Below are 23,313 nucleotides of genomic sequence, written 5' to 3'. Positions count from 1 at the left end.
TTAAGTCCTATATAAATACTGTGAAAGTATCGAAACGCTCAATCCACAGGGAAATACATACAGCCCATATTCAGAAACTGCATTCGAAACAAGCTGTCAGGATTTCTGTCCATTTGTGATGTCACAAATATACAATATTTAGACCCTTTAAACAGTTTTAAACATAAGCATTCTAAATGTGTCCCAGTTTATTTCCTGGTTGCAGTGTATGTGAATGTCATCAGCTGACAGGAAGTACACATGGACCCAAACTGTTGTCTAGCAACGCAATTCTGTTGCAATTCTGTTGCAATTCTGTCGAAATGCGCTAAAACGGAGCGTTTCAGACAGAGTGTAAATACAGGCATATTCAGGCAGACAGTATGAGGAACATAAAGTTGTTTTTTTAACATTACAGCATGTAAACATGTTCTAGTAGAAACACAAAATACAAGTATGAACCTGAAAATGAGCATAATATGGGACCTTTAACAATCGGAAGTGGACCTGGAGTTACTAAAGGTTGAGAATCCCTGGTCTAGAATCTAGAGTCTAGATTCTAGACTCTCTAGACTCTAGAGAGTCTAGACTCTAGATTCTAGACTCTAGATGACGGTTACTGTCGCCATGGAGACACCGGTCCTGCTGGCGGCGCTGTGTTGTGGACTCTTCAGGGTTTTACTGCTGCTGTGATGTTGAAGGTGAAAGGTCAGTCTGTGTAACGTGTCAGCAGACTGTCACTTCACCCGACCGGCTGTCACTGTGACACACAACCTTTCATTACCCTAGCTGATCTTTTAATCCCGGTTAAAAATGGCCAAGAAGCGGAGAGAAAGACGAGAAAGCGAGGGTCTGTCCTCCTCGGCTCAGGAGGAGGTGAAGGCGGATGCTAGTGAAGGAGTGAAAGGTGGGTTCTTCTTGTCTTCTGGCTGTGGTGGATAAATGAATGTAGAGCAAGGCAGAGGGAAGGAAACACTTATAGGTACATACTGATCTATATATATATATATATATATATATTGGTAGCGGTGCTTTGAGGTCAGAGCGGACAGCAGGACAGGAGCTAATGCTAGCCGAGAGCTAGCTAGGAACATCAGCCGAGCTGTGGCTAGTGGGTTAGCTAACTAATGAAGAACATAACGGGTTATCCTGTTGACGTAACGTTACCTAACATACACCCCACACACTGTTAGTAAAGTAGTGACTGTGATTTCATTACCCTGAATGTTAAAACCAGAGTTAAGCTCAGATAAGATAAGATAACGTTTGATGTTCCAGTAACAAAGACCATCAGTCCAACAGAGCAGTCAGTGGTGGGGGAAGTGTTCAGATCCTTCACTCAGATAACAGTACAAAGACAACACTGTGAAAATGTTACTTAAGTTAATTGTCAGATGTACTGAAAGTATAATAAATAAATGTATTCTATGTGGTGAAAAGCCCCCCCTTTTGATTGTTATACTATTATGAATTATTATTGCTGATAGATAGATAAATAGATAGATAGTAACTTTATTGATCCCGAGGGAAATTCATCACAGTCCCATAGTGCAAAACATGTTAGTAAAAAGGCAGAACAAAAGTTAGTTGTGCAAAGTACAAAAAAATATACCAGATATAAAAATACAAGGAGATGAAGAAAACTGTTAAAAGTGAATATAGTGCAGGGTAACAGCTGTGATACAGGACTATTAAAAACAAGTGAATATAGTGCAGAAGAGTCTGTTAAAAATGAGTATAGTGCAGGGTAACTCCAGTAGCTCAGTCTATGAAAGTGCACTGTGTGCATTATTATCTGTCCTTGTTTCAAGATTCAAGATGTTTATTGTCACGCCTGTTATACAAGTACAATCGTGTGAAATGCTTTTTGCTGGTAAGCTCCATTAAAATAATAAATTATATTACAATTATAAAAGGAAATACTTTATACAAGGCATATTAAGAACATATACATATCAGGAAGTATGAATGTACATATATAAGAAATACGTTGTACATGGCATATTAAGAACATATACATTAAGAACATATACAGTATATACAGTATAAGATATATAATTGAGGTACTTTTTGTTGGTCGAGGTGGAGCTAATTTTAACAATTTGATCTACTGTTGCATAGTTTAATCTATAACAATACACCACATCTGATTCATTGTAATTTCTGTGTGTAAAATCCCAGTTTGTAACTACAGCTGTCAGGTAAATGTAGTGAAAGTAAAAAGTACAATACTGCAGATGACATTCCTGTCAGAAGTGACAGAAATGCACTAGGAGGAATATGTCTTATTTGCACCTAATTCTTGTGTTTAATATGTTAATCAGTGACAGTTAGTGTTAATTTGCTATTTGTAATTTGCCTCGGTCTCCTCGGTTCCTCTCTCAATTATTTGTCCTGAGTGCTGAAGTTGGTTAAAAAGCAACTATATACCCTAATTTCCTATAACATGACATCTCTATCTGACACCCTTTTAATGAAAGCATGATTTAACAGACTGGCTCAGAAACAACAAGTGTCTGTCTCGAGGGGGAGATTCAGTTCCCTGTAGGGCTCGAACAAGTGATGCAAAATTCATAAGCAAATTACACAAGGCTCTCTGGGGCTATAGTTTGTCTGTTTTTATAGTAACTTCTTGTTTTATTAGGTAAATAACTTATTCTCTTTCCCCCACAGAGGCTCAGCATACTGAAGGGGGCTCCGCACGCTGGTCTCTCCTGATTCTGGTGTCTATCTTCACCTGCTCTGCCTCAGTCATGTACCTGGTCTACAGGAACTTCCCAGAGCTTCCTGAGTAAGTTGCTTTGTGGATTATTAAACTTGATTAAATGTGGGTGGGTGGAGAGGCAATGTACTTATTTTGTGTTCACAAATAATACTGTTAGTTCTTATTTAGAATTTATGTTTTTTTTCAGGTTACACACTTAAAATCTAAGATACATTTTTGAGCAGTCACAAAAGGATTTGCACATGTGGACAGTGGATTTTGGTTTGCTTGGGGGTTGTTTGTTTCAGTGTGAGCTGTACTAATGAAACTGTGACCTGTTATTTTCACTTTCATAATTATCAAATGCAAAACTCTCATTATTTTGTTGATATTTCTGACCAAGGTAAAGTTAGTGGCTATTTTAACACCGTTTAGTACTACAGTGAGTTTATCTACAGGGCAAAACATTATTAATAAAGTACTTTACCAAGAGACATTAACAGGAGAGTAGAAATACCATGTGTGCTTGATAAAACATAGAAACATACAAACCAGAAAATATAAAACAATTTTGCACTGATTTAGCTTCTGAAGATTTTGAGAAAGGTTGTTGCAAAAGCTGAATCACCTTTGACCTCAGCCATGACCTTGGAATAGCTGCTGTCCTCAGACCTGCTGAGGCTTATGGTTGTATGAAGGGACAGCCATTGCTTTTTAGGTGCAGTAGGGCCTGACTACAAAAAAAGTAAATGATTTAAGTAAATCCTAAAGTTAACAGGTCACCTAATAAAGAGCTCAGCACTGGGGCAGTGTTGGATCTACATAATGTTGTTTTTGTTAGGACCATTGTAGCAGAGGAGTAGACTTAAGGCTGCATTCACACGAGATCGGGCGGTGCAGCGACCATTCATTTTGAATGGGGGTTATGCGTTTGGGCTGCGGCGGCCTCAGGGGGCGCCGGAAAAAATGCAGTGGCCTGCGGCGGAAAAAGTAGAAACGGAAACAACTTTCATCAGCATTTTGTGCAATCAAGTTTTGGTATATGCATTGTATTGTGATGAAAACAAGCTAAAAAAATATTTGTGTAAAATATGTATGACTGAAGATTATATATTTTTTTGTTTTCAGTGATGAAATGGAGAAAATTAAGATCCCTAAAGACATGGATGATGCCAAAGCTTTGGGAACTGTGCTGTCCAAATACAAAGACACCTACTACTCCCAAGTGTTGGTGGCCTACTTCGCAACATATATTTTGTATCCTTGGATAATCTATCTACCTATGTTAATTTAGCTTCCTTTTGGAGATGTTTTCAGAACTGCCCTTTTGAAATTCAGGTCTTCAAAGACAGTCTGGTTTCCAGTGATAGTTTGTAGCAACAATTCAGTTAATCTGTTTTTAACTGGGGTCAGAAGTTTACCAAAATCTTCTGAGAACACCTGAGCAGATTCAGGTTCTTGATCTTGTGATGCCTCCATGATAAACACTACAGCTTCTTTCAGTTGTGCCCATGTTTGGGCTTACAAAACCCACCAAGCAGCATGTCCTCCATCTAAAACAGCTCAGTATCAGACGGAAATAATCTCAGTCATTCATCACGCGAGTGTCAAAGAGTATAGGCTCTGAACCTGCTGGAACAACTCAAGACAATGACGTTATGGCTCCAAGCCATTTATTATCTCTATCGTAAAGAAGTGTATGTGAGCTTTGGCTTGGGTGTGCAGACAGTCAAATCTTAAGCTACTCAGAATTATCAGTTTAGTTGACCTTTCCCATAGGACTGACAATATGAAGATAAAGATGGTGTTGAACTAGCTGGAGAAATACATAACATTTCAGGGAAGTACTGTTTTTATTCCCCCTGTGTATTTCTTTCTCCTTTTAACATGGACAGCATCAAATCAAAGATTCTACAGAAAGACCAGCAGTGCTTACAGGAATATGCTTTTGATGTATTCATTATTATTATTAACCTATTATTATTTTATTTGATGCGTATGCCTGAGTGATAACTGTATGTTTTTACAAAGTCGTTCACCTTGACGCTTCTTACAGCCTCCAGACATTTGCGATCCCTGGATCCATCTTCCTCAGCATCCTGTCTGGATATCTTTACCCTTTCCCCTTGGCTCTGTTCTTAGTCTGCCTGGTGAGTGAGGAATGACGGTATGAAATGTATAATTGAAAACAAATGTTGTATTGTATGATGAGCAACTGTGCACTGAAATAGTTGCCACGAGACACACTTGGTAAGGATTTAGATACACATGCTCTGTTTTGCAAGAACGGATCGTGCCTCTTAAACATTATTTTTTTTATATAAATTTCAATGAAGTCATAATTGAAAATTTAAATTTGGCAGGTATTGGAGCAGACAACAGTGTAAAGAATCTTAAACAATACATTAACATTGGCTGTGCTTATATTTTTAATAAGGGAAAATGTCACCTTCAAATGAACAAACAGAGTCTATCTGTGCTGTAATAGTCAAGTCAGTTTTATCTATAAAGCCCAATATCATAAATTTGTCTCAAGGGGCTTTACAGTCTGTACAGCATACAACACCCTCTATCCTTAGACCCATGATTCAGATAACCAAAATCTCCCCAAAAGACTCCTTTAACAGATAGACATACAGTACAATGCCATAGATGTGTGTACAACATGTCATGTGCCTGTGTTGCATCATAGGCATTTGTGGCCACTCGTGGTTGGATTTTTTCTTCTCTTCTGTAATGTTTTGTTCCTGTGCTGAAGAAGTTCCTGCTCTTTTCAAATGTGATGTTTTTTGCTGTGACATACAGGAAGGGCAGCCGTTAGCGGTGGCATCTCTGCCAGCTGAGCTGCCACCTGCTGTGTGTGGATTGGAAGTAACCAATGTTTTCGTACTTTGTGTTTTATCTGTTGGCAGTGCTCTGGCCTTGGTGCTTCCTTTTGCTACATGCTATCATATCAAGTGGGCAGACCCATTGTCTACAAATATCTCACAGAGAGAGCACAGAAATGGTCCCAGCAGGTAAAAAGCCTTATAACTGAAAATGTACTGTGAATAGAGGGTATATTTGTATGAACAATTCTATGTTTTCTTTTGTATTAATCGTATACAATTACCATTTTGTAAGGCACAACTGTGCCATCTAATGTAGTCCAACACAATGGTTCTGCAGTAAAAGCTTATATTCAGTATTTATTTATGCACCCTGTATGAATGATGTTAATTCAGCTTTAAGGGAGGCTGAAGTCGGTTTTACCAAAAATAAATACTGGTACTGTAAAATATTATGTAACTGTTACTGAAATTACTATAACGACAAAGGTACTGATACTGTCAATATAAAGTGATCATCAGGAAATTCACAGATAGGATTTACTGGTAATTCAGTGCATATGATTTACGAAATATTCTGCTCATGACTTTCTGCTGGCAGGTTGACAAACATAGAGATCATTTAATCAATTACATCATCTTCCTGAGGATAACCCCCTTTCTACCCAACTGGTTCATCAACATCACCTCACCTGTCATCAATGTGCCTTTGGGGATTTTCTTCATCGGTACCTTTCTCGGTAAGACTTCCTATCCCTTCTGACTGTCTAGACTTTATTTTGGTATTCGTTGTTGTCACTGACTCACCTGTATTCAACCTGGCTGATTCACAGGAGTGGCACCGCCATCCTTTGTAGCGATCAACGCGGGTACGACACTGTACAAACTGACCACAGCTGGCGAGGCCGTGTCCTGGAACTCTCTGGCTGTGCTCGGCGTACTCGCCGTGCTCTCGATCTTGCCCGTCTGCTTCCAGAAAAAGCTGCAGAAGAAACTAGAGTAGAACATTAAACACCTCAGCACCTCATCTGCTGGCTGATCCCGGCGTCCCCCTCCCCTCGGCTCAGGAACGTGCAGCTGTCCCTCAAGTTGCTCTGCCTCTGTCTCATACGTCAGCTGCTGGTGGGAGAATCTCTGACCACAACAAGCGCTCATTGACCACAAAATGCATGCAGTGGTGGGTGGTTCCTGATGTTAAGTGTAAACTGGCCGCTGCTTGCACAAGTTTTTCGGTTTCTGTGAATTTTATTGTCGATTTGTGCATTTCTTGTAAATAAGAGATTTGTTTTGGTTTTTATTTAAGGCACTGCTCATTATTTTATGATTTTGCCAGACAATTAAAGATGCTACTTGTAGGATGTTGGAGTAATACTCATCATTGTGATAGTTTTCATGGGGAAAAGGGTTTCTCTTTTCTTGCTAGAAACTGCTAAAAACGATGTAATCAGTACCTCGTTGAGGCTGTTGTTTTATTACTGGAACAACTTTTACTAGTACATTTGCTTTTGACAGTAGCATATCAATTTCTACATCCTGTTTGTAGCACCTTTAACTTCCACGCCCTTTTTTGATATTTATTTTAACATGCTTGTGTCTAACTTCAACCGAATGAAGTGTACCACCACAGCAATAACTGTCACACTACTGTTGAAAGTGGATTTTTAAAAAAGTAAGTTTTGATACCTGGTGCTTGCCTCGGCAAACATATGCAGTGTGGAAAGAATGAAACTGCGGAGAAGAAAAGTGGGATGACTGATCTTGTTGACATGTGGGTGAGTTCCTGTGTTCTTCCTTGAAAGGTGCCTGGATCCACTGCCACACACACTTTCACCCACTTTTGCTCATACTAGTAGCCACTATAACTTGTGAAGAACAGACTAAGCTGATGTAATATTTCCTCACAGCACATCCACGTTGCAGGATGCCGAACAAATTTTGTATTTTATGTTAAGAAGCGAGCATAGATGTCAAGACAACTGATTTATGTGGTAAAAAGTACTGTATGCAACCCAGAAAAGTTAATGAAAAGCCAAACAGACTCCTCTTGGTTTGTAAATTTGAAAAGGGTGAGATGGGTTCTCCTAAAGTTTTGCATATGGTTATGATAATGCACCTCTAGGTGTGTCCCTCTCCACCCAGTGATATTGTTTGGTATGCCAGTATAGAAATGGAGATGATGTGGATGATACACCAGTGCCCTCAATAAGACTGCCAACGGACTGAGGTATCCAAGCCTTAGCTAGCTTTTTACTGCTTCCATTCTTCACCAGGTGAAATCTAATACGATGCCTGATTTATGTTTTTAGTCTTTAAATTGTTTTGAATGTCTAATTTTTGTGTCCCGTCCTCTAAAAGCTAACTGAATTTTTCATTTAGATGTTTTTAATTTTTTGCCTGAAGGTAACTTATTGCTGCTGCTTAAAAGCATTCTGGACAGTTACTGGAGACATTGATGCAGTGAATGTACATGCAGGTAACTTATTCAACACACTTTTCTTTAATCTCTTAAAAGGTCTCATTCATAGAGGCAGTTGGTTTGGTGCATTTTGCGATTTCTTGTTTTTACTTTATTGTCTTATTATTCAGCAGCTTCACTGTGTACTGCTGTAATATTATTAACCTCTCAAACCCAGATACATAAACATCCATTTATGTGAAACTTAAACTGTTCTGCTGTATGGGGATACTTATGTCTTAGCATTTTCTGCTTTCATACTGTTTGTAGCAGGACGCTACTTCGTTCAAAGACTGTTGGGTTGTTTTTATGATTCTTACTGGTTTATGTGAGAACTGCATTCGTACAACTGGGGTTGACTTGTCTTGGAAAATATATCTTCACTAAGGTGGTTGAATCAAGTGCTAAATAATATAAATTGCTCCTAAAATCTTATTTTTTGTCTTAATACTTAAGCTTGATTAACTTCTTGGAATTTCTCGATAATTCTAAATTTGACAAAACATAAAAAATGATAGATTTCATTGATTTCTTTTTCTCTAATTGTTACAATATTTACACCTAAACTTATTCTAATCTTCACGCTACACATATACTCAAATTGGATATATTCTTGCTGTTTTTTGTCCTATTACCCTATCAAAGATAATTTGTGTAGTCCTCTGTTAACATTTCAAAAAGCAGTATTATTTTGTACTGAGCAGTGATGTATTGCAGTATGAAGTGTTTACAGATTGCACATGTCTGTCCTATCTAATCAAATTTGTTTTTGTTTTTTTTATATTTATTGAATTATTAAAATTATCTTTACAGAATACGATTGAGTTTTGAGAGTTCTCTCTAAAGAGTGCATGTTTGCAGCAGGAAATCATCATAAAGCCTAATAGCCTTTTGTGGAGGCAAAACTACAATATTGATTCATAAATGATGAATGCACAATTATTGGGATTCTTTCCCAGCAATTATGTATTAAGCTTGTGAATAGACTGGGCTCTCCATAGAACATGCAGTAAACTTCAGAGACACATAAACAAAAGCATTTGTCTCTATAGCCCAAAGAAAAAAGGTTGACACTGGCATTTCAGTGTGTGTTTTAAACCATGAACAAAATGTTATGTATATTCTATATACTGTACATGTCAAGTCTGACTGAACAAGAGTGAGGTTTAGTGCCACCAGGTGGTGATATTGTAACATACCTGCTAAGCAGTGGTCTGTTGGATAACATGACATTCACCCTAATATACTGTGATGTGCTGCAGTGTGAATGCTTATAACATGCATTAATCAGGGGGAATTTTACATTTAATTCAATACTAAAAAATAAAACTGTGATGTTTCTTAATAATTAAAAAGTAGGAAAATGGGATCTCTGGGATAGATGTATGTTCTTCTCTGACCTGCAATGACATGGCCTTTATTAGATACATGACCAATAGTGAAATATAAACCTCACTTTTGTGATAGTAAAAAGATTTTTTACAACTGGACATTCAGATAAACAATTTTCTGTATTTAGTATTCAGTATTACATTCAAGCACCGTTCTCTCTGTACACTTTACAGATGACTGTTCTACTGTATTAATTATTAATACCATTACATCACATAAAGAAACACAGGGTTAAATTAGATGCTTCTCTAGAAATAAATAACTGCTAAATCATTGCTTCAAAACAAAGTGCCAAATATAATATAATACAATAAAATGCACCATGAATATAACTACACTAGCTGCTGAGCAGGTTAACAATAATTCCTGTCAGGTTAATGGCTGTGTTACTTTATGGATTTAAGGCAGATGATTACAGCTGTTGTGCAGTTAATGGACCACAATGCATTTCGACTGCAACGCTCTGATTTCTATGGATGTGTGAAGCCAGAGACAAAACCGGATCTGATGAAAACCTCCTTCAAAATAATACAATAATTAGTCTCAACAGCAAAAGTTGGGTGAAATAATAATATAGTAAAGTAACTACCCCACATGGATACACAAACTAACTAAGATGACTGTTTTGACATATCATGTGTGCATTAATAAAAGAGGAAAAAGAAGACAAGTCACACTCAAAATATAATAAATTGTACAAATATGGCAGAATTTGTAGACCGGTAGTTGTATTTCTTGAACCACTGCAGATTAGATGATAGAGTGTATATAAACTATAAACCAGGAGGATTATTTTGACAAATATAATTTAACAAAATATATAGGTTTAAATAAAAATACAACCTGACCTGAAAACATTCAATGAAAAGGTGAAACACTGGCTGAAACTAAACCAAACCTGTGATCACTGATTTCTGATTGGGAACATATATTTGTTAATTGATTGTAATGTACGATGTTGCATTATGTGATTTTATGTATGATGTATTATTATGTATTTCTATGTTTTCTTAAAAGCCTAACCAGGGACAAGGTCTGCAAATTAGCTATGGCTAGAAGTTCGATATACATTGCATTGGTTGCACTTTAATTAAGTGTAACAATGCCTACATGTGTTGTCCCTGTCAAATAAATTAATAAATAAATAAAATGAAATAAAAGAGGAAAAAGAAGACAGTACAAAAGTCACACACAATATATCACCAATTTTGCCTGTAGTTTTTTTCTTTTCTTAGAGTGTATATAAACTATAAACCAGGAGGATTATTTTAACAAATATAATTTAACAGTGTCCATTTTAATCTCCAAATGTTACTATTGAACAATATGGCTGGAAGGTTTTTTTTTCTTACCACTAGATATCATAGCCAAATACTAGATTGATATATTTTTTTTCCTGTACTCAATATGATTTTTTATATTCTTGTTATATATTCATGTCATACTTATTCTTTTGTGTATTCATTTTTTACTTGTATTCTTTTTTTCAATTTCTGTTTGCAAAGATAAAAACCCCATATATTTAATGACGATACAGGCCAACAGCAGCATTTTAAATTAGATAATAAATAAATATAAGAATTAATTAATACAAAAGTTTCTCGTCTAGATATTTTGAATTAATTAAAAAAAAAAGTTTCTCGTCTAGATATCTTTTTCCTGTACTCAATATGTTTTTTTATATTCCTGTTATATATTCATGTCATACTTATTCTTTTGTGTATTCATTTTTTACTTGTTTCATGTATTCTTTTTTTCAATTTCTGTTTGCAAAGATAAAAACCCCACATATTTAATGACGATACAGGCCAACAGCAGCATTTTAAAATTAGATAATAAATAAATAAATATAAGAATTAATTAATACAAAAGTTTCTCGTCTAGATATTTTTAATTAATACAAAAAAAGATTTCTCGTCTAGATATTTTTTTCCTGTACTCAATATGATTTTTTATATTCTTGTTATATATTCAATAATTTATATATATAATATAATATAGTATATACTTATATAAATAATTATTATGTAATTTATTTATTTTTAATTTAATTTTTAATTTGATACTTATTTTTTTATATTTATTTTTTATTATTATTTATATTATATAATAATAAGAAGAATTAATTAATACAAAAATGAGAGTTTCTCGTCTGTTATGAACGGTGTTTTATTGTGAAGGGCCTGGGCCGGATGTGTGGTAGCCGTTGCTGTTAGGTCAGCAGAGAGCAGGCTAGCTGGAGCTAGCTCAGAGTCAGCCCTGATTTAGAGCTTCGCAGTAACACAGCAGCATCCGTGATGATGATGGCTGCAGAGAGAAATCACTCCTCCAGGTTCCTCTAATATGCTCCCTGTTGGGAGGATAAAGGAACCACTGGACCAGCCTCAGAATGACCACCGGATTCAGCTCCGGTTCCTGCCGGTTCGCAGACTATTTTGTGATCTGCGGACTCGACACCGACAGCGGACTGGAGCCAGACGAACTGTCCGGTAAGAAACATGACCAGCAGAGCAACCGTCGTCAGGGGGGGAATGACGGACTGAGGGAGGAAGGAAGGAAGGGGTGTTATAACATCATGTCAGCTTTATTATTCAGCATTTACTGTATGTTAACGTGTTTATGTATTGGTGTTATATGTTAAACATGAATATCAACGGACACACCGTCAGGCCTAGCTCCTCTCCTCTCAGCCTGGCTGGTACAGCTCGATGAGAGGATTACTGTACTGGCTGCTTGTGTCTCTTTAACACACTGACATGAATGTTAATTTGCAAAGCTTGTCTATAAATCCCCTCCTGATTTGTATACTCTATATATCTAAATGTTTTTTATGTCGGTTGTGTGCAGTAATACACATTTAATGTGAGCAACACTTACAGTTAATAGAGACATTGGTGTTGGTTGATGGTGTATAATACTGATGATATGATGTTATTACAACAGAGGATGTTGTCACAGTGGCTCCTATAGCTGTCAATTCAATTCAATTCAATTCAATTTGCATTATTGGCATGACTGTCAGATGAACAATATTGCCAAAGCATCAATTCAATAATAAATAAAAATAAAAAAAAGAACAAAATAAAAACAAAAACATATATATACATATATACAATTCATTAAGCAAATTACAATATATAGATATTTAAAAAGAACATGCATGTAAATGGAAGAAAACAATAAAGAAGTAATTAGTCATGTTTTTTTAATTGTAATGTAATTAATAATGTCACCTGGTTATTTAAAGGAGATCAGGTATCAAGGTAGCAACACACATGGGTGGATTATTACCCTAGGGCACAATTGTTTTTATTTATTTAACCTTTATTTAACCAGGTAGTACTCATTGAGATTAAGAATCTCTTTTGCAAGAGAGACCTGGCCAAGACAGCAGCATTTAAACATACATTAAAGCTTCACACGCCACAACATAAAACAAATGCAAAAATAAAGACATAGCATAATATCATACAAAACACATTAAAATAAAGTGAAAATATTCAGAAACACAGACAGCTCCTGATTGACTCTGCTTCTAGGTCTTTCATTAATGTTTTAAATTCATCAAAAGTAGTCAGATTTCTCATTTCATTTCCCAAATATACCACACCCCCCATACGACCCCTGACATCCTCAGCATCCACCAGAGATCCACATTGTGCATGCATCCATCCTCCTTAGAGGGCACACCCTTCCCTTCGCAAACAATTATAGAAACATCTTAAACTTATGATTAAGAGTACAATAGGCTGCTGTGACACACTTGGATCCTCTTTTGATTATGATTTTACCTGCATGTGTTCTGATTGAAAGACAGAAGATTTGCAAATATATATCTGCATGTGAAACTGTAGCCTGCAGGGTCCCTGAGCATGAACTGACTGAAATGGAAATTACGGCATGGCAACAGTGCTGTTTTTGCTCTCTATAGTCCTCCTGATCGGATGACTTTTCAGATGTACATTGATTATAATGAGAATACATTTTAGCATGAGCCAGTAGGTGTTGGCAATATGACAATATATAGCCCACCATGAAACAGTTGTGTCATACCGTTAATGCTGTGGTAGTTTAATACCTTTTAATGTTTCTGTGTTTATCAGGCTAATGTGGGCAATATTTGATTTTAGTATGATTTTTATATCAATGTGATACCCAGGTATTTATTTTCTCTGAATTACACAAAAATAGACATTTACATGGTATTCATGAACCGTTTGTCATTTGACTTTCCAGAAAATGTACTATAGGGCTGCAACTGATGATTATATTCATCGTCTTCATCGATTATTTGCTCCATTAATCGATTAGTTGTTTGGTCTATAAAATGTCAGAAAATGGTGAAAAATGTTGATCAGTGTTTCCCCAAGCCCAATATTACGTCCTCAAATGTCTTGTTTTGTCCACAACTCAAAGATATTCAGTTTACTGTCGTAGAGGAGTAAAGAAACCAGAAAATATTCCCATTTAAGAAGCTGGAATCACAGAAGTTTTACTCTTTTTCTTTAAAAAATACTCAAACTAATTAATCAATTATCAAAATAGTTGACGATTAATTAAATAGTTGACAACTAATCCATTAATCGTTGCAGCTCTAATTTACTACACCATGAATATCCTACAATGCAATGCGGTAGTGATGACAACATTCATAACGGACATTGACAGACAGCTCTGTAACATCAATAATACTTCAATTTAACTGTAAGTAAAATATTTCACTTTCCTAGGCTTGATATATATTTTGAATTAATTCAGACTTTGATTCTCACAAACTGTCGTTTTGGTCACATGAGGTTGGCACGGGTTACCATGGTTACACGTATCCAACCGGAAAGAAGACTCTCAGGAAGTGACGACGTACATTACCGCTCGAAGCCCATGATATATATTGATATTTTGATACAAAATTACATATATACTGTAGTAGAGGATTATATCCATATCAATCACTTCAGATATTACAAATGGTAAACAGATTTTACTGTGTTTAAGAATTGTGATGTCTCAATTAACTTGAATATTCTGATGGAAGTCTACAGTGACATTAGGCGCTTAAAGTGGCAGTAGGCAGTATATTTCTGGTATCATTGGGAAAAAATTCTATAATAACCTTTCAGCATATTGACTTTACAGCTAAACAGTACACTACAAGATGATTCTGAAAACATTTGAGGTGAGAAATAGGCATTAACGTAACATAATATTGATTCATATTTGATCAGCGCGGCCTAGTTTGACCGTTTGGTCGGAGTTTGCGAGTGATTGACAGCCGGCTCTCATAGACAGCAGCTGGACAGCAGACCTCAGATCAGCTCTTACTGCTTGTTTTCCTCCGGTATGTGAAATCTTGCAGATGCCGTTAGGAGCACCGGAGGACACAGAGGCACATGATTTTTTTCAGGTTATCTGTTTCATGTATTACTGTCACGATATAGCGACCGTTTTATAAACATAGCTTTTTTTAATCATATTTGCTCCAATCTTGCCTACTTCAGCTTTAAGATCTGACAGTAGGCCTACACAGTTGGGAATGCTTAGTTCTTCCAAACTTTATCATTGCCTAGTGTTGGAGACACTTGCACACATGTAGTTATTTACCATCTTGTGAGAAATGATCACTGAATCCAAGATGCAACCTACCAAGCTGCAGTTGTTGAGTGACAAGCTAATCCGAAACATGAACAAAGTGACTCTGTGAAGCTGGTTGGGTAGCCATGACAACTGACAGACGGCACGTGACAGGGTATGTTACCATAACTGCACATTTCATCTCAAAAGAGCAGGTCCTAACAAAGACATGCACATCCTTTTTGTCGTGGCTCCAAAATGGTAAACTACTTCTCTCAAAAGACTCCTGTTATTTTCCTTATTTGTTACATGAGAGAAGATTTATTGTAGGTTATTACTTGACGATTCTTGCGAATGAAATGTATTTGATTTTCTTGTCTCTTCCTGTAAGTGACAGATGGGTGTGTTGGAGTTTCTGGGGTTGTTGAGTGGCCAATATAGTTCGTCCAAAAGCTGCTTTCACCAAGGAAAAAACAATGTAATAATTATTAATATTCTTGAGTCTTTGTCTCCTATGGGAGTCGTGACAGACCCAAGACTTCAGTGGAAGTAGGAGTTGTGTTTCCTAAATTAGACTTTTGACAATAGAGATTTGTGTCATTTTGGAGTGTATGTACTGGTGCCTTCAAATGAAACTCGTGAGCTCGTGTTTACAACATGGGAAGTTATGTACACGAGTCATGTACAAGTCATGAGAACACTGCTGTTAAGCAACGGAAATATTAACGTTACTGTCTAGAAGCCACAGAGGCTAACAATTTAGCAAGCTAACAAGTGGGTAACACAATGTAGGAAATGCAAAGGCATAATGACAGAGGAAAATAGGACATATAAAATTATGAAGAAAAACAATATACAAGTAAAATTACAGTATATTAAATTATTATGCACCAAAAAATTAACTTCCATGGTCTCCGCCATTTCTGATAACGTCAACAAACACGTCACAACTCGTAAGCTCGGAGCTTTCAGAATCTTTCCACTTACGAGGTTGTGAATACCGTAAGAGGGGGGCGTTCATATGGACTGTTCTCGTGAACACGGTAAACACATCCCCATTTGAAGGCTCCATAAATATCTGGCAACATTTCCCCACCATATAATGTCAGGGTTTCCCGCAGTAATACCACTGCTAACTAATATCTTTGGGGAAAGCCCAAAATGTTGAAGGGAATAAACAAACACCTAATATAGTTTCAACTCAAATGATGTACTCATCGCTGCATCTCCGTTCAGACGGAGCTGCTAACATGAGCTAGCCTTAAGCCTGTTGTGAGTGTTAGGGTGTAAGCTGTCGTTGGCCGGGTCACTGCTCCTGCTTCAAACAACAATCAGATTAGCTCAGCCATTATAACTTGTCTTGAGAAAAAAAAATTGACTTGTCTTGAGAAAAAAAAATGGATTGTTCTTGAGAAACAAAAATGATTAATAGAGAAGTCTGTTATCTCTAGATTCTGTGTGATTCATTGTGACTCAGCAGGTAGTGAGAAGCCTTTAGAGATAATATTGTGGTCAAAAGAAAGTTCTTTCCTCCTTAAAGCTAAACTTAATCATAAATCCTTTTACAAAGACTCAACCCCTTTACTTCCTATTTTTTTTACTTCCTTCAATTCAAGTTCCTGTTTACCAGTTTCGCTAACATTTACTTGACATTTTGTTATTATAATCTGCTATTGAGTGTGTGATAAGGGTTCTTTGAGGTCTCTCTGACTAGACAAAAAAACGTAACCGCTTGAAAGCTTGCACAGAAACTGAGACTCTGTGGTCTAACATCAGTCAAGCTGCTCTACTTACATGCGTGTTGCTGCTGTTTACTGTAGAAAGAGGTTAGGGGCTTGCCCTCGTCGACTTTCAGTTTAAGTTGAAGAGAGGAAATGGTGCGGAAATTCCATTGTTACAGGTTACATATGTCAGCTAAACATCCTCTATAGGTGTACCTAGAAGTTCTTTTGAATTTTGAATAAATGTTTGTGCCTTGTTGGATGCATTCAAGTGTGTCGTGTCAGATTTTAATCTTTACTTGTGACGGGGTACTTCTTCTGTTTTTTAGTCTTTACAGAGAGTTCATATTCTTTTTCACAAAATATTGTAGGGTTGCAGCTAATGATTATTTTCATCGTTGATTAATCTATTGATTATTTTCTCGATTAATCGATTAGTTGTTATACAGGGATGTTTCAGATATCTTTCATGTGCGGATAAATTAGTACAAAACTGTAAATATGTGAAAGGTTAAGTCAACAATTACAGTTAATAAGAAATTTTGCAGATGATAACAAGAGTAAATGCTTATTCAACCTTTTTGAAACATACTTGAATACCAGCGCTGGAAAAATAGTTGATTAATCAATCAGTCAATTGCCAGCTATTTTGATAATCAATTAATCGTTTAAGTAATTTTTTTAAGCAAAAATGCCAAATACTCTCTGGTTCCAGTTTCTCAAATTTGAGGATTTGCTGCTTTTCTTTGTCATTTATGATATAGAACTGAAAATCTTTCGATTTTTGACTGTCGGACAAAACGAGACATTTGAAGACGAGACCTTGAGCTTTAGGGAATTGTGGCAGTCATTTAATAGAGCAAACAATTCATCCATTAATTAAGAAAAAAAAGAACGTATTGATCAATAATGAAAATAATTGTTTGTATCTTAAATACTTTACCACTTTTTTGTAAAGAAATGCTTGCTTCAGCTGTAATTGAAGACCGTTTTGAGCATCATAAACAAAAAATGTCATGAAGCTGTGAAGAGGCAGTTCAGCCTCATCTTAAGCAACAGATACTGAGGATGGCAACTTAGCAGCCCTATGCACTTAGTAATTACTGAACAGATGGCTGGACATTATTCAGTAATTATAATGATTCAAACATTTTGAATTAATCAAAGTAACCTTGCCTCAAACTTTGCTGACAGAACTGTTGATAGATACTTGGTGCCATGAATGAAATGAACCAAATCAAACTCTCTAGTGATGTAACAGAACCACGGTACGTTCCTCACTTCCAATGTGATGCAATCGTGATTCATGTACAGTGAAACACAAAGAAACGTCCAAGACATTCTTTAAACGCAGTGTTTGGCAGCGCAGCGAGGGCCTGATTAGCATATGTATGACCCTGCAGCCTCACAGGCGACACTGGAAACACAGGCAGCTGAGGGACATAAGTACACTCGCACACAGGCTCCACTCATTCAAATGCTAAATATCCTTTTGAATTTCCCAGGCAGCCTCTCTCCCCCAATCCTACTCAGCAAACAAATGAGGATGAATGGCTCAACATGAAAGCTGGCTTTAAATGCATAATGTGGGCTTTCATATTTTCACTCAGTTGTTTATTTATGGGCCTGTTAAAGGGTCTACTGTCAGTGTTTTAAAAATCTGCTTGAAAATGTATCAGGGACATTTTGAATGCAGTTTAAAGAGGCATTACAGATTTCAAACGGCTTTGAGGGTGCAGAGTATCTTGATCTTTACACAAAATTATTACAAACTCTGAAGCTGACCATAAATAAGCTCGTAGAAAATACTAGCTCATAGGGCTGCAACTAATGAATCATAGAATGACAATGACAACGATGGAAGCTAAGGATTCAAGGTGCTTTATACGATATTCAGAACATTAATATAGCAGCAAACAACTATTTGTAATGTAAAGATATAGTGTAGTATGCATGTTCGTGCATGTGAGCGTGCCCCACTAGCTAGTTAATAGCCGCCGCTCTGCACTGCTCTCATACGGCAGTTATAGCAGAAAATGCAGCACCGACCGACGGCGCCATTGCGAAGCGTAGCGCCCACCCTCTGGTTCTCAGGTAAACACTGTTAGCTCTTTCAGCACTGTTGCCGTTGTTTTCACTGTTAGCTGCAAGCCGCCGGCTCAGCTGTCGCCATGTTGAGAGCTGTGTGGAGGCAATAGATATGCTCTCAATCTCGCATTTAGAACCTTTAAAGTGTACAATCTGCAGTTTAAATCAATTAACTTTTCGATTCTGGGTGCTTCTTCTTCTTCTTCCCTAGTGGTTACCCACTAATTTGAATGAGGAAAGACAGTGATGTTACTAGACAAGTGAAAAAATTTGAATCGGAGAAACCATTTGTGAAATGTTACACATTTATTGAAAACCCCCACATTGTCTCTGTTGGGAGTACAAGCTGTGAAGGCTGTGAGTTTAAGCTGAGAGTGAGCTATCATGTCCTGTCAGCGCCGGGTCCTCTGGGTGAATAACCGTTGATGTTTTTTGCTGCTGAGCTATTTTGAAGCGTCAGCAGCATCTTCACCGAAATCCTGCTGCGGGCAGTCAAGTGGAGTCGTGCTAGAGTATAGATTTCTAGACCGAGAGATACATCCGTTTATGTCTGAGCCTAGTGGGCCACGCTACGCTAGGTGTGAGGGTGTGTGAGCACAGGAGGGGTGCAGAGCTGTGGGTGGTCCCTGGCTGACTGGATGAGGGAACACGGCGAGGAGCCAGAACTCAGTGACGCTCTACTCCCACTGCTACCGGTCCACACTCTCATGGCATCACGCTCTCCATTTGTTTGGAAAAATATGACAAATGTAGAAAATGTTTACAGGGTAGAGCTTGTTGGTGCTCATTTCAACGAGTGTCTTCCTGAGGTGAGGCAGCCAGCGTGTAATTAGCGCTAATTACCAGGTGAAGGTTGAAAGAAGGAACAGATGTGTAGTCTGAGCCAACTGTAAAGCTGTGACAGTCGAGGTGTGCAGGGATAACAACACTATGGAGGATCATGTTACCAGAATTAAAGTTAAAAGCTATTCTAGGAGCCAAAATGAGCATTTAGCCTGTATTGTTTATTATTATTTGTTTAGGCTGCACCACGTTCTTTTGGTTGGTATCATTTCCAGTTACTGGCACAGGGGTGTGGTTTCACATATTTTACCTGTTCACTGGGACCGCAGGATTTAGACAAAGAGGGCGAGTTAGGCTTGGACATTTTCTGTTGGCCCTATAGGTCCTACTTTAATTTATCCATAACAGTTGTCATTATTTTCATTTAATAAACAGTCAAACGCATATGGTTTTAAGTATGGATTTGTTTTACGGGTCACAGTAAAGAGACTAGTACTTAGCCTCTTAGCGGCTGTTTGATTGATAGCAGTTGCTACAATTATGTCATAAACATTTTTCTTATATATGCTTTTGTTTTCTTCTTTCATTACATTTTTCTTTTCATATTACATGTTTCAATTTAAGTTAAATTTTTAGTTGATTTTAGCATTTGCAGCATTTTTCCATTTACAATATCCATTTGTCATTTCAATATCCTTTTTTAGTTACCTTTTTCTTTTTATCATTTAATCGTGGAGCCATCATAGTGGTATAAAAATGTCAAAGAAATATTAAGGAACTAATCTTTTCCCCATCCCTACTAATCTTAATAATAGTCTGACATATCTTTGGTTGCTCAACTAGGATTCTCAGTAAATGCTTTCCAAGATTAAACATAAGTGTCTTGTTCAAACAAATGCAGTAGAGAGAATGAATGTAATCATCAGGGAAGAGAGTTGAGAGAGTCATCATTTCTTGTCTCTCTGCGTGTGTCACCATTAAGTCATATCATAAATGCAATGAAAATGGATTTTCCTCACCCCTAACTACATAGGTCACATCAACCTTTACCTTGAAATTGACCTGGTGTGAAAAGAGTCGATGTGTCACACAGCTCACTTTTGGCATGTTGCATTAATGTGTGTTTCTACCAGCAGGATTGTTTCATTGGTGCTCGGCAAATGTCACGCATGAAGAGGAAACAGCAAAAAGCACTGCCTTGTTACATAAAGGGTGTTTTTTTTGTGCAAAATGTTAGATAATCTCACTCAGCAGCTCCAGTCAGTCTGCAATACAAGGGCAGCCATTCACTCAGCAAACCTCATGACTGTCTAGTGATGGGATCTTTGAACCATTTACCACACCTTGAGATGTTTATTCCACATGTGATTAAATGTTGAAAATGTATTGAAATGTCATATCATGTCTTTGTAAAATACTTTTCCTCTCCATACCATCTTACAAGGCTATCTATATTACTCTATATTTTTCTTTATTGTCAAGAAAGACTAAAACCAAGAATGTGTTGGGTTCTCAATAATTTCCTACTTCCTTACCCTGTCTGTGGCTGACTCCGAATTCATTCCTACTGAAGAAATAACTCTAAAAACAAATCACAAATATGTGCATTTAAAAAAAGTAATTCACTAAAACGGCTAAATAACTGTCTGCAAAACTCTCCCATCAGCCTCGGCTGTTCTTTTGTTTAGTGCTATAAAGCGCTCAAGGGATGACATATTTCTGTAGGCCAACCAGGAAGTTAGCATCGCCCCGGTTCCCTCGACAAAAAGTCAATGAGAGTTTTTCATTGGGTTTTGGATTATTGCAGAAAATAAACTCCGTGGCAAACAAACATTTATGATTCTTACACGTTTTGTTCAGCAAGATAATCGTCACAAATGAACACCACTTTTATGATCTTTGAAGTGTGAATGCAATCACTAGAAATAAAAAGCTAACATTAGGCTATAAATGAACTACACCACGGTCACATGAACGTGAGTATAAACAACAACGCTGTAACAGCAAACGAGTCGACGTGATGACGTTTAGTAGTCTCATTTAACCACTTGTTAACAACCGCCTTTTTTTTAAGACACATTAAGGCTTTAAAATTCACTAGTGGGGTATTTGTTAATGTATTTTATGTCGTAGGACAAAACGTTAAAATCTCTTAAGCTTGTGTTAAAACCACAGACCTTATTTCAGGCATCTAACTAAAAACCCATTAAAAGAAAACATTGACATCCAGATGAGGGAACTGGAAGTGTTCAAATGCTAACTCATCTCCTGGGTTTTAGGACTCATTCCTATAACACACACACACTATTAGCCAATGTTGGCATGCTAACACGCTCAACTAAGATGGTGAACATGCTAAACATTACACCTGTTAAACATTAGCATGCAAGCATTGTCATTGTGGGCATGTTAGCATGCTGACATTAGCTCCAAGCACCACTGTGCAGCTTCACAGAGCTGCTAGCATGGCTGTAAACTCTCTGCGGTGAGCTTATAATCCATATCAGAGCCGTATGGATTTGCATGATCTCTAACAGGAGAGGAAACTGAGACACACAGAAACGCTGTATCCTCGTCTCATAACCCCAGCAGCTGGCTTGAATTAGCATACACACCTGACGGAGAGACACGATAACGTCCTGTGTCTGTGGGCAGTGATGCGCTACCCATACGCAACCAGGCTTTTAATTCTACTTTTGTTTTATTTGTTGTGTAGCTTTATGCCAGTATATAGAGGCTACTAAATTCAGAGATGGGGCCAGAGGAAAATTGGCGGGGGCAGAAGAAGGTAACCCTCCCACCACACACACTCCTCCCCACTCTTAACCTGAGCTCAGCTTTAACCCTTCAACCTTTAACCTGGCTCACCTTGTTTTTTTTTTTTTACACTAAGCAGCCCCAGCCCCTTTTTGTTACTTCAAATTTTGCTCAGTTATTTTCTGCACAGGTGTGGGGCCCTTTCTGTTTTTTTGCGCACTCTGATTTCTCTTCTCCCCTCCTCCCTCACATCCTTCAGCAGCAGCTGAACAATGAGCTGATGTTTGACAATCACCGCTTCTGTTTCTCTCACACACACACACAAATCCAGTGCTGCCTGCGCTGGCATTGCTTGGTCAGTGTTTACTCTCCCCCCACACTCTGAATGACTTTTCAGTACTGCCTTGGTGTGTGCATCACTTCTGCTTTACTCCGGGTTCAAATCAACTCAGTTTGGGCTTTTTCTATGATTGATTATTTTATGTGTTCCTTTTGTATTGTCATTAAAGCTGTCAGGAAGCATTAAGATCCATAAAGTAAATCATCTATTTTGGAGTATTGGATGCTTCCTGTTTGAATATTTTATTTCGTTTACTCTCTAAAGCGGGATGCATATGACAGCTTTATATGATGCAATACAATCTTCCTCTCAAGACAAATATGCTGACTTGCGCTTTCCTCTGGAGCTGCGCCTGGCACTTTAAACCTGCTTCTGATCAGATTGTTTTTCTGCTCCTCCTTCCACATCTGGAAACCTATGCTAACTCTTTGTCTCCTTTTTGTTTCGTTTTTTTTTCGCTCTCTCTCTGTTTTGTTTCATTTCCAGGTGAGAATTTTGAGCAGAGTCCACTGCGGAGAACCTTTAAATCCAAAGTCCTAGCACATTATCCAGATAATGTCGAGTGGAATCCATTTGACCAGGATGCAGTTGGCATGGTACGATCTCTACACAGTTAAAGCATTTCCCTCACGTCATTTAAGAATAATAGCATGACTGGGAGATAGGATTGAAATCAGTATCACAAAATTAATATA

The 23,313-nt window shown here is 37.4% G+C and overlaps 2 protein-coding genes across 4 annotated transcripts in view; both read left to right on the top strand.

The window, feature by feature from the left end:
- Positions 1–631: 631 nt before the first annotated feature.
- tmem41b (transmembrane protein 41B) lies at positions 632–8,781 on the top strand. The gene is made up of 7 exons (XM_037746511.1): positions 632–886; positions 2,653–2,770; positions 3,812–3,940; positions 4,740–4,833; positions 5,596–5,700; positions 6,113–6,251; positions 6,345–8,781. Exons 1-7 carry the CDS (start codon positions 793–795, stop codon positions 6,512–6,514), a joined length of 849 nt encoding a protein of 282 aa, XP_037602439.1. The 5' UTR covers positions 632–792; the 3' UTR covers positions 6,515–8,781.
- Positions 8,782–11,560: 2,779 nt separating this feature from the next.
- Positions 11,561–23,313, top strand: part of dennd5a (DENN/MADD domain containing 5A) — a 38,054-nt gene continuing 26,301 nt past the window's right edge. The window contains exons 1-3 of one of the 3 annotated variants that reach the window (XM_037746475.1): positions 11,561–11,847; positions 22,238–22,309; positions 23,105–23,214. In XM_037746475.1, coding sequence (XP_037602403.1) covers positions 11,748–11,847; positions 22,238–22,309; positions 23,105–23,214 — 282 coding nt within the window. In that variant the 5' untranslated portion in view covers positions 11,561–11,747. The remainder of the gene's footprint in view (positions 11,848–22,237; positions 22,310–23,104; positions 23,215–23,313) is intronic. The other 2 variants (XM_037746470.1, XM_037746471.1) reach the window with 2 other exon arrangements.

The sequence above is a fragment of the Sebastes umbrosus genome, chromosome 2, assembly GCF_015220745.1.
Source record: "Sebastes umbrosus isolate fSebUmb1 chromosome 2, fSebUmb1.pri, whole genome shotgun sequence".
NCBI lineage: Eukaryota > Metazoa > Chordata > Actinopteri > Perciformes > Sebastidae > Sebastes > Sebastes umbrosus.
This window is presented reverse-complemented; position numbering and strand designations above follow the sequence as displayed.

What these genes read in the sequence shown, in the direction of transcription:
- tmem41b (XM_037746511.1), top strand. Translation starts at nt 793, where the DNA reads ATGGCCAAGAAGCGGAGAGAAAGACGAGAAAGCGAGGGTCTGTCCTCC. An exon ending in TGCTAGTGAAGGAGTGAAAG is followed by an intron (nt 887 to 2,652) that starts GTGGGTTCTTCT and finishes TTTCCCCCACAG; the next exon opens with AGGCTCAGCATACTGAAGGG. An exon ending in TACTTCGCAACATATATTTT is followed by an intron (nt 3,941 to 4,739) that starts GTATCCTTGGAT and finishes CGCTTCTTACAG; the next exon opens with CCTCCAGACATTTGCGATCC.